The sequence below is a fragment of the Sinocyclocheilus grahami genome, unplaced genomic scaffold, assembly GCF_001515645.1.
Source record: "Sinocyclocheilus grahami isolate Dianchi unplaced genomic scaffold, SAMN03320097.WGS_v1.1 scaffold528.1, whole genome shotgun sequence".
Classification (NCBI taxonomy): Eukaryota; Metazoa; Chordata; class Actinopteri; order Cypriniformes; family Cyprinidae; genus Sinocyclocheilus; species Sinocyclocheilus grahami.
In genome coordinates, this window is record NW_015505707.1 from 253985 (window position 1) to 264755 (window position 10771).

At 34.5% G+C, this 10771-nt stretch overlaps 3 protein-coding genes and 1 long non-coding RNA gene across 5 annotated transcripts in view; 3 read left to right on the plus strand and 1 right to left on the minus strand.

Moving 5' to 3' along the window:
- Positions 1-1518: 1518 nt before the first annotated feature.
- On the plus strand, positions 1519-4282 carry LOC107555248 (uncharacterized). Its single transcript, XM_016237984.1, has 6 exons — positions 1519-1595; positions 2308-2616; positions 2922-3188; positions 3392-3490; positions 3889-3929; positions 4192-4282. The coding sequence occupies exons 1-6, from the start codon at positions 1535-1537 to the stop codon at positions 4243-4245; spliced, it is 831 nt and encodes a 276-aa protein (XP_016093470.1). The 5' UTR covers positions 1519-1534; the 3' UTR covers positions 4246-4282.
- Positions 4283-6946: 2664 nt separating this feature from the next.
- The window catches only part of LOC107555260 (SLAM family member 7-like), a 30413-nt gene continuing 26588 nt past the window's right edge, over positions 6947-10771 (plus strand). Inside the window, exon 1 of the mRNA XM_016238005.1 lies at positions 6947-7197. Coding sequence (XP_016093491.1) covers positions 7087-7197 — 111 coding nt within the window. The 5' untranslated portion in view covers positions 6947-7086. The remainder of the gene's footprint in view (positions 7198-10771) is intronic.
- LOC107555262 (uncharacterized) lies at positions 7216-8536 on the plus strand. 2 transcript variants are annotated; one of them, XR_001605146.1, is made up of 5 exons: positions 7216-7306; positions 7600-7851; positions 8035-8124; positions 8340-8381; positions 8461-8536. It is a non-coding gene; the product is annotated as an uncharacterized lncRNA (long non-coding RNA). The 2 variants fall into 2 exon arrangements; XR_001605147.1 differs by lacking the exons at positions 7216-7306; positions 7600-7851 and adding an exon at positions 7910-7927.
- Positions 8622-10771, minus strand: part of LOC107555261 (junctional adhesion molecule A-like) — a 5049-nt gene continuing 2899 nt past the window's right edge. Inside the window, exons 3-5 of the mRNA XM_016238007.1 lie at positions 10195-10434; positions 9911-10060; positions 8622-8730 (exon numbers count right to left, since the gene is read on the minus strand). Coding sequence (XP_016093493.1) covers positions 8642-8730; positions 9911-10060; positions 10195-10434 — 479 coding nt within the window. The 3' untranslated portion in view covers positions 8622-8641. The remainder of the gene's footprint in view (positions 8731-9910; positions 10061-10194; positions 10435-10771) is intronic.

Genomic DNA, 10771 nt, shown 5'->3' on the forward strand with positions numbered 1-10771 from the left:
AAAATATCACGGTACTATCATGGCAAATGTCCAAAAACATGTCAAAGCAACTTTTTGTAAGTTGCATTTGATTTCATTTTGTTTTCACCGTGATCTGAACTTTCATAATTTTTCATTGTTTATTACACAGAGCGGGTCCTCAGACCTGTGATAAAAACAAGGAAGACTAATGTTAACCCTGATAGTGTGCATTTAAGATGAGTACAGTAAAAAAACATAATTCTGTTAAATCCCCTATGCAGGGTATTGAGTGGAGCTTGTTTAGATCTGTCTGGTGCCTCCTGAACGAAGAGATCTGGCAAATGCATTATCTAACAATATAACAGTGGCTTAAACATAGTCAAAAACATATATTATGTATTAAATGTGTTTCATTTATTATCGCAACCTGCCTCTTATTCAACATGTTGAATCTAATGCACATGAGACTTCAGGAAACTGAGGCTTTGCATAAAGTAATTACAACAATTGACCTGTTTTTGAGAAAATACCTCATAGGTCCATTCAATTATGTATAATTGTATTTTTATGACTTTTTATTTTTTATTATACTATTAACATCATTTCTCTTTGGACAAAAGCATCTGATAAATTAATAAATGTGCAGCATATTTAAGTTTTGGCGTTTTAATACTTTGATAATTGTAGAGGATTGTGGAGTGAACTTTTCAAGCTTCATAGTTTGATCAGTTTCCTTTTCGTTGAAAATACAAATGCATTGCTTAATTATAGAGGCTATGAAGATTACCTGGTCTGCAATGCCACACGAGAAGTTCGCATTTCCATTCAATTGGCAGTCGAATGCCACAGTAGGTTTAAGAGCCTTTGCTGTGACAGAAACATGGTGGTTATTTTCTACTGCTGGACCTCATATAGAAATATACAGTCTTATTTTATTATTCTTGACATTGTGTTGAAACGGTACAAATATTTGTTTTCTTACCATAACAGCAACTATGCAATGCAATTTTACTTTTGATTATTCGGTTTCTGTACCTGAACACCTACAAACTTGAAACATTGTTTAATTTGTATCTTTGTTCTTTTTATTTAGCTGTGCTGTTTACACAATTTCAAACGAGGGTACAACCTGCACTGGGCCCCGCAAACCCCAGCTATGGCCCTGTTTGTACAGGTAAAATAACTGGAAGCAAATGAGACCAGAAGCATCACACTTTCAAAATACAAATGGCCACACCACTCATACATTAAAAAGAAAGAGGACTGGTCAGTTTTCAACTCCAGAGATCCAAGTACGCAGTGTAGCTCTAATCAGATTGCTGGATCATTCAAATAATTCTGGGAAAGAAAGATTCACAAACCAATTTTCCGAAGGTATAAAAGTTTGTCACATGACATAAAAATTAGATTTTTAATAAGCAGAGATTCTTCTGAATTTGCTGGAAAGTTCATGTCAGGTTCAACCCTCCTTTCTGCCACAAGAGGGCACAAACAACAGCGCACTGTTAAAAGTGTTCAGCAAACTCACAGATGCCTCAGTAGACTAGAGAACCAAGCAGAAGAAAGCAGTAAGATGATGTTCTTCAAACAATGCCATTTTATATGGATCTTGATCATCTGCAAATCTGTTTCAGGTACACTCTAAAAAAAATCTGTAAAAATAGTTATTGTGTAATTTTAAGGAATTTTTCAATTTTTTTTGTTTTAACAGTATTTAGAATTTTACACTTCATTGCATTGTGTTTTAGAGTTAACAGAAATGTCCGTACGATTAATGGATAATGTCATGTGCAATGAGCTGCCAGTACCTTTTCTGTTATTTTACGGATTAATTTTTTACAAATTAAGCTGTTTGTATAAATGCATATGCATAGTTCTGTGCTTATACTTATGCTTAGACTATAGTATGCTTATACTTGGTGCTGAATTAATATTTGGCATTTACATAATACCCCAAGTGCATCATGGCACCACCATGCCTAACCCTTGTAAGAAGTCATTGTAAACGAAACTCAAACCACTAAATTGTAATTTCACGTTTAATTTTGTGCTTTAAGAGTTTTGAGTAAAATCAAAGTGGTTCAAAGCTACAACCAGCAGACAAAAGTCCATTGCTCATTGTGAACCACTTTGAATGTAGCTGAATATATCAAATCATAAAATCGAGTAGAAAATATAAAAATAAAACGATGAAAATATTTTGAACTCAAATTCCAAAGTAGGCCTACTTTAACGTTGTTTTGGAAATAATGTAGGCTTATAATGTAGGATACAATGAAATAAGTGTTCTGCTGCCAATATATAATATTTATAATGTCGAATCACTTTATAATGTCTTATTTATAGGAGATGATGTGACAAAAGCGGTGAATAGTGAAACTACGTTCACTCAAGTGACTGGATCGGTTGCGCCTAGCACCACCAGCATTATATGGAAACACAGAGACAATGCTGGAACTGTTGTGAAGGTCATTGAATGGGATCTGGAGGATGGCAGCACTGACATTCCCAACGCCAAATTCAAATCCCACGCAACTCTGGACAAAAACACTGGAAATCTTCATTTAAAATATTTGCAGCTCGAACACAGCGGAACTTATACAGTGGAAATCAACAGCAAAGAGCAAAGAAAACAATTCACTCTGACTGTTATGGGTAAGTTAATGTATTGCAGTTTCATACACATTTCATATTAATTATTGCATGACAGTATTTACATATCTGTGTCAGAAATAATTGAGACATACTTTTTTTTTTTATATATATATATATTGATTAATCTGTTCGTATTCATACCAATATGTTTATTAGAAATGATCATGATAGACAACAGTAATAGACAAAATGTGTATACAAATAATATGATTAATAATTACTTATGTTAATCATTGTTATTACTTAATATTGAATATATATTTTAAATATTTTCTAAAAAAATATTTATTGATCCTTATTCATAGAGCCTGTCTGCAAACCTCATATTGTAAAAAAATGCTTATTGGAAGATGTCAGTGGATGTCTCTTGAGCTGTGTGGGTGAAGCCTCTTCTGAAAGTACAGTCATTTGGAAATACTGGGATGGAGAGAAGCTTCACGAACAGTATCCTAATATGAGGACAATAACAGTGACCAACAGCGGTAACCCAGACAGCCACTACACCTGCACACTGAAAAATGCAGTGAGTGTGGAGACCAGTGATCCACTGTATTTAAAATATCTGTTTCATGGTAAGACAGCAGCAGGAACTGCATAACATTTATTTCTCGGATAGGAAATGTTTAGCTGTGTGTGTGTTCAATACTCACTGTTGTGTGTGTGTGCACTTGGATGGGTTAAATGCAGAGCACAAATTCCGAGTATGGGTTGCCATACTTGGCCATCACATCACTCACTTTTTATAGTTTTTTCCCCTTTATCTTTATCTGTCCAGATTCGAACACAGCAATTATCATTGCAGTCATCATTACTTTGATTATTTTGATCGCTATGGTTACTGTCATCCTTTTCCTCAAAATACATCAAATAATTGGTAAGACCATCATTCAATCTTTTCAAATCTTTGAAACGTGTTTCTTTTATCTGTGCTTATTGTTTGCTCAAAACACAATATTTTAACCACTGTCCAAAACTTGAGGTAACTTGTCATTTGCAACCTTTACTCCTATGATGCCATATATTTCAGTGTGAAACCAGATATTCAGCAAGAACAAAAAAATATAGGTTGGGCTGGTAAATTACTAGAATAGAGCCAGACTTTAATTTTGAGTTTGCTAAAACAATGCCTAAATAGTCATTAACATTATCCAGTAGCAAGCTACCTGACTGACATCAGCAGAAGCGTGCGCTCATTGAATGTGTGTTAATAAAGTAAATTGGGTGCATAATATTTAGTGCAAATGACTGAGTCTGTCACTGTTGTTCTTTAAGGTTATTGTGCTGCTTGCTGTGGGAAACGGAAGATTTCAAGGGTAAGTTAATTTTCTTAATTACTTGTGGAGAAACATTAGTATCACAGACAAATTAAATCGATCTTGGTTGATGTTGAGTGCAATGATAACAGCTGATAAACATCTGTTTAAATGAGCACTGGACTGACCAATCATCTAGGACCGGATACAAAGTACATAAAAAAAAAATTAGAATATTACAATGACATTTGTGAAGCAGACATGAAACTGATAAGAATGATGCTTTTACCTGCCACATCATGGACCAATTTTGTCCCTTCAGATGCAAAGCAACAAGAGGATCTTCTGGACCCATTTGCCTGGTCATCGGCTCTAAATCCCAGCTTCACTAAAGCAACTGGAGCTCCTAACCATCTGTGCCTTCATAACTAAAGATTTCAAGGGTAAGTTAATTTTCTTAATTACTTGTGGAGAAACATTAGTATCACAGACAAATTAAATCGATCTTGGTTGATGTTGAGTGCAATGATAACACCTGATAAACATCTGTTTAAATGAGCACTGGACTGACCAATCATCTAGGACCGGATACAAAGTACATAAAAAAAAAATTAGAATATTACAATGACATTTGTGAAGCAGCCATGAAACTGATAAGAATGATGCTTTTACCTGCCACATCATGGACCAATTTTGTCCCTTCAGATGCAAAGCAACAAGAGGATCTTCTGGACCCATTTGCCTGGTCATCGGCTCTAAATCCCAGCTTCACTAAAGCAACTGGAGCTCCTAACCATCTGTGCCTTCATAACTTTGACTGTTGCTTTTGGACCTCTCTGTCTCCTGGACCTCGTTGATGGTGTTGGAACTTCATCCTTTGGTTCTGAATACTATGCCACATATGCAAATAGCCTACTTAGTTTTCAGGGAGGGACAATGGCACCAAGCAGAGAGTTGTGCAGGCGTGGCTGATTGTGTAGAAATAAATACCTACTAAAACTGTCTATTATATTAAGCAAAACATAAAACACATATAGACCTGAAATGGTATACATGAAAACCAAGGCAAAAAGATTTGTGTCTTCAGGGAAACACGAACGGCAACACATGCATAATCAATTTTACATCTCTGTTCTATAACAGATTAGTTTGTATTGTGTAATTACTGTAATAGGTTGCAGTTTAAATACATGTCAGAAAATATGTAAATCAGCTATTGTTAGAGCACTCCAAATATTCACTCCAAGATTAATGTCCAAAAAGGTGAAGATCCAGCACACAGGTAGTCAGTTTGTAGAGTGCTAATGTAATGCGCAGTTCATTAAAGCAGTTTATTTATGAAAAATATAAGCTTTAATCAATTTTACATCTCTGTTCTATAACAGATTAGTTTGTATTGTGTAATTACTGTAATAGGTTGCAGTTTAAATACATGTCAGAAAATATGTAAATCAGCTATTGTTAGAGCACTCCAAATATTCACTCCAAGATTAATGTCCAAAAAGGTGAAGATCCAGCTCACAGGTAGTCAGTTTGTAGAGTGCTAATGTAATGCGCAGTTCATTAAAGCAGTTTATTTAATGCCACATGAAAAAATACTATAGGTAAGGGATGATCGACCGCTTGCCGTGCATTAAAGGATTTTAAATGCACGACGCAATCTCTCTCTCTCTCTCTCTCTCTGTGTGTGTTTGTGTGTGTGTGATGTGTGTGTGTGTGTGTCTGTGTGCGAGTGATGTGTGTGTGGGTTTGTGTGCATCAATTAAAACAGCGCATTAATATAGAACGGTGATTAAACTGACTTGGAACTACCTGTGCATTAAACGGTTTTAATGCATACCTGCCAGCCAATCAGAATCCAGTATTCAGACAGACCATGGAATAATAATTTATAGTAAATACTAAAGTGTTTTTGAACCATACTATAGTAAATTACTTGAATTCATTTGTTGTGGTAATTCTATAGCTGCTGTGGTAACTATAGATAACAACTATAGTGATATAAACAAATTACTTTACCCAATACCGTCCTAAGTTTTCTACAACTATAGGGTATATTACACTACAATACACAACAGTTATAATACTATAACATATACCGTATAATACACTTTATAGTATGGTTAAAACACTACAGAATTTCCTATAAATTACTATAGTATTTTTTATGTGGGATGTAGCCTACTGCTGGTAAAAGACCAACCGCATGTCTTCCTTTCAGTTCCTGTTTTCCTCTCTATCCACGTGTTTGGGACTGAGATTAGACGTGTTTGCATCTTTGAGCAATAAAGAAGAACAGTGAATAAAAATGTACTTAGCCAAACAAAAATGTCACTTTGAAGTTTGACGTCTAATTAACTATCAAGAATGTCTGATTTGGTTTCAACAAATGTACCTGTAACTGCCCCTGTTTTGTTATTAAGTTAACAATATTGAATATTAATAATCAGAACAACTAGCTGGCCTCATAGCTGCTAAAAAGACGATCGCATTAAGATGGAAACCTCTTCATTCTCTTTCTGTTAAATGTTGGATTCTTACATTTTTTGGATGTAATTTTTTTTTTTAGAACTGCTCGAGTAAATGGTGCTAAAGAAAGGCCCTTTGACTGAAAAGCTGGTTGAGATGATCTCTTCTCTTTACCTGTATTTTAAGTTGGTTCCAGGACATGAGTAATTCCTCTATGTGTTTGTGTGTGGGTACCCCTTATTTTTTTTCTTGATCTTTTTATAACTGTTTATTTTGTATTAATGCATGGGTGTGTAATGCCTTTGATATAGGCTACATGTATATTTCGCTTTGGCTGTTTGAAATGCTTTGTGATATTTTGTTGTTCTTTTCTTTTAATAAATATTTGCTCACAAAAAATAGTCTAATTAACAAATATTAAACGATTCCCGTGTATTTTATGCAAATAGATCCACAACTGTTTTCGTTATACCCTGGTATTTGATTTATATTTCCATATCCGTGTATCATAAAGTTAATGGCTGCTATGGCATTATGTCCAAATTCCATGTTACTTTTAGGTTCTTATTGATATTATCGTTATTGATGAGTTCACTTCCAGTATAGAAATTCACCAACTGGAATAAACTTGATTGTTGAATGTTGACTAACTTCCATTTTTCATTCATTAGGTGAAGAAGTGAAGAAAGCAGTGGGTGAAGCTGTGTGTTTTCGTCCAAACAGAATAGATCCTCCTGTCAGCAGCATTATGTGGAAACACAGAAACAGCAGTGGAGTTCTTGTCAATGCGATTGAATGGGATGATGATGGTGTTTCCATCCCGAATCAGAGATTCAAAGGCATCACAACTCTTGATAAGGAGTCTGGAGAAATTGCTATACATGATTTAAATGTCAAACATAGTGGACTTTATTCCATCGACATCAACAGTAAAGAGCAGGAACACAGATTCCACTTGAAAGTGTTGGGTGAGTGAATATTTGTCATTCAGTTCACTCATATTAATACTGTAAATTTTTTAGCTAACTTCAGATACAGGAATAACACCTTGGTAATTTGAAATATTGTGTTTACATGGTACTCCAAACTACTTCCATGAATAACACAGTACTACCATGGTACATGTCCTAAAACCACTGTAGCATTACAGTATAAACTTTTAGGTTAGTGATAGTTTGTACCAAAGTAAAAATGTTTTTCATTTCATTTTATTTTCTCTGTGAACTGAATTTTCATACTTGTTTCATTGTTCCTTTCACAGAGCGGGTCCCTAAACCTGTGATAAGAACAGAGAAGAGCAGTAACCCTGATGTTGTGTATTTAATATGCGAGTGAACAATCGTCTGGAAGAATTCTGCCGCAGAAACACTGAAGCGCTCAAAGCACCATCTAAAAGGAGAGTTCATCACAGTTGAAAAACAAGGAAATCCAGAAAACTTCTACACCTGCACACTCGAGCACGCCGTGAGTGAAGCGACCAGTGATCCGGTCTGTGAGAGAGATCTGTTTAATGGTAAGACAGTGAAGAAACTCCATACAACATAAATCAGCATGTAGATATGTAAAAAAAAAAATGATGGCATAATTCAGTAATGCAATATGTTATTTACTAACCTAATTTTGACCATTTAAATGCATATTACAGGACTGGATTTGTTTCATAAGTATGACATGTTTTTTTTCTTCTCTTCATTAGATTTGAACACAAGTCTTGTCGTTGCAATTGCCATTTCTTTGATCACTGCGGTTATTATCATCCTTTTTCTCATTAAAATTCCTTTTCACGGTAAGACTGTGTTTAATCTCTTAAAGCATTTGAAGCGTGTTTCCATTCTGTGCTTATCATTTACTCAAAACTCAAAACAAAAATTCTAACCATTTATGAATAACAATCACATGAATAACTCACACTACATCTATTAATGAAGGAAACAGGCTTGGTTATGATTTCATGTTGACTGTAAATGAGTGAGTGTGTCACTGTTATTCTTGTTCTATAAGATTATTGTGCTGCTTGCAGTGGAAGACCCAAGATTTACGAGAGTAAGTTTATTTAATTTCTTTATGGAAAATCACGACTGTATGTTTTATAGTGTACATAAAAATATTTTTTCCCCCTCAGAAACAGCTGATACGTGAATGTTAGATGCTGCATCAGCTACACACTTCTGCTCATCATGAATCCTCCAAAGCCCAACTGGAGCTCTTATGACTTTATTTCTCTTTGGCCTCTCTGTCTGAACAAACATTCAAATTCATAAGGTGATTAATATGTGTTTAGAGAAGTATGAACACTCAGGTTGTCATTTGTAATGAGATGTTCCCGCTGTGTTTGGATCTGTTTTGGTAGGAGCTGGAGCTTGAATATTCCTCAGCCTGAACTCCCTCTCATCTGAAAGATATCAAAGGCAAGATGTTCATAAAATTGCCATTATTGCCAATATTTCAATAATTTAAGAACACATTAAAAATGTTCATGGGTCTTTGATGTTTAATAATAAATCTTTTTTAACAAGTGTATAAATATATATATATCTAAAAGTATAAATTATATCACAATTTCCATTTGATTTCAATTAATTATGTTTGCCCATTTTCAATTTTCATGCAATTTAATGATTTATTAGCTTTCCATCAACTCAAGAACCCCCAGTTGGGAAACCCCTATAATTTCCATGTAGTGGTCTACTGATTTATTTATTTATTTTTATTTTTTTGGTGGCCAGTGCCAATATCTTGGTGTAATCCTATATCCAGTATCTCCAATATATATAATATTACACTATTTAATTTAAAGATAGTAAATAACACAAGCTGCAGTGAATTTTTACATAATATTTACTAAATTATAAATAATTTGCAACTGAAACAATATGAAAAAATAATTATAATTAAACTTACTTTTGAAAGTGTGGGTTCTTAGAAAACCCGTTTTTGTGTTTGTTCTGTTAAATGCCTCAGAAAAACACATTACGTCTGTGAACAGGATGTTAAGTGGAGCTTGATTAGATCTGTTTACTAAGCCTGTGAATTTCCTGTTTAACTGCAGGTGAATTTGATTAAATAATTATAATAATTTCTCATTCATTTTCTATATGCTTTTTATTTTTCTATTTCTATTTATTACTTTTTTAATTTTCTCTATTTTTCTATTCACTCTTTATTTATTATTTAAAAATTGTCACAACACATATATTGTTGCTCTTTTGTTGTTTTGATTGCTACTCATACTGTATGTAAGTCAATAAATTAATAAATGTAAATGGTAAATATAAATGTAATTGCAATTTTTCAGAAAATTCCATTATAGGTTCATTCCAGTGACTTAAAATTGTATTTACCTGACTATATATTTTTATACTACTACTATAATTTAGCATTGGATAAAAGCATCTGCTAAATGAATAAATGTAAGTTTACGATTTGGCATTTAAATATGATAATGATTGTGGTGTGAACTTTTAAAGCTTAACAAGAACAGCGACAGCTTCATAGTTTGATCAGTTTCCCTTTAGTTGAAAATACAAATGCTCATACAGTATAATTTCAGAGGTGATGAAGACATCTCTTACCTTTTTGGTGCTTCTTGCGTTGGTTAGAAAACAAAAGAACACATATCAGCAGCAGCAGAAGGGCTCCTGAACCTGCCAAAATGCTCACCATGATCCAGAAATCAAAGCCAAAGAGTTTAGGAGGACCTGTGTCACCTTCACCCGTAGGACCTGTAAGACAAAAACAAATGTGATGAAATCAGTAACAAACAAGTCGATCATTAATCTATTTTAAGCTGTTAAAAATCCTAAAAACTGAAACAAACTCAACAAAGAATGAGAAGCATGTGAAAAAACTGACTTACATGGTACTGTAACACTGTCACTTTGATGATAGCTGACAGGATTGCTTACACTGCATGAGTACGGTTTATTCTCCTGTATGTGAGCAGATGTCAAGAGCAGTTTTGGGTTGTTTTCATTCTGGATGATATTGTCTTCTTTATACCAGGAGACAGTCAGATCTGTACGGTCTCTAATGTCACAGGTGAGTGTAGCGTCAGCACCTTTGCAGTCGATCTTCACAGTAGGTTTAGGAGCCTTTGCTGTGACAGAAACATGGTGGTTAATTTCTACTGGAATTACTGTAGAAATATACACTCTTATTTTGTTATTGTCACGAATCCGGTTCATGAACTTTCCAATTCATTGACTCTCGCACTACACACTGTTGCACATCACCCCGGACTACATTTCCCATCATGCATTGCACTGATTGCACTCAGCACGAATTGCACACACCTGTTTACACTGATTGCACCCAGCTGTTTCATATCACTCCCTCACTATTTAACACTCACTCTGATCCCTTCCCTCTGCCGAGTATTGTTTCAGCGTTTATCACTCTCCTAGAGATAGCTACCTTACGGAGCCCTAGTCATT

What these genes read in the sequence shown, in the direction of transcription:
- LOC107555248 (XM_016237984.1), top strand. Translation starts at nt 1,535, where the DNA reads ATGATGTTCTTCAAACAATGCCATTTTATATGGATCTTGATCATCTGC. An exon ending in ATTCACTCTGACTGTTATGG is followed by an intron (nt 2,617 to 2,921) that starts GTAAGTTAATGT and finishes CCTTATTCATAG; the next exon opens with AGCCTGTCTGCAAACCTCAT. An exon ending in CAAAATACATCAAATAATTG is followed by an intron (nt 3,491 to 3,888) that starts GTAAGACCATCA and finishes TTGTTCTTTAAG; the next exon opens with GTTATTGTGCTGCTTGCTGT.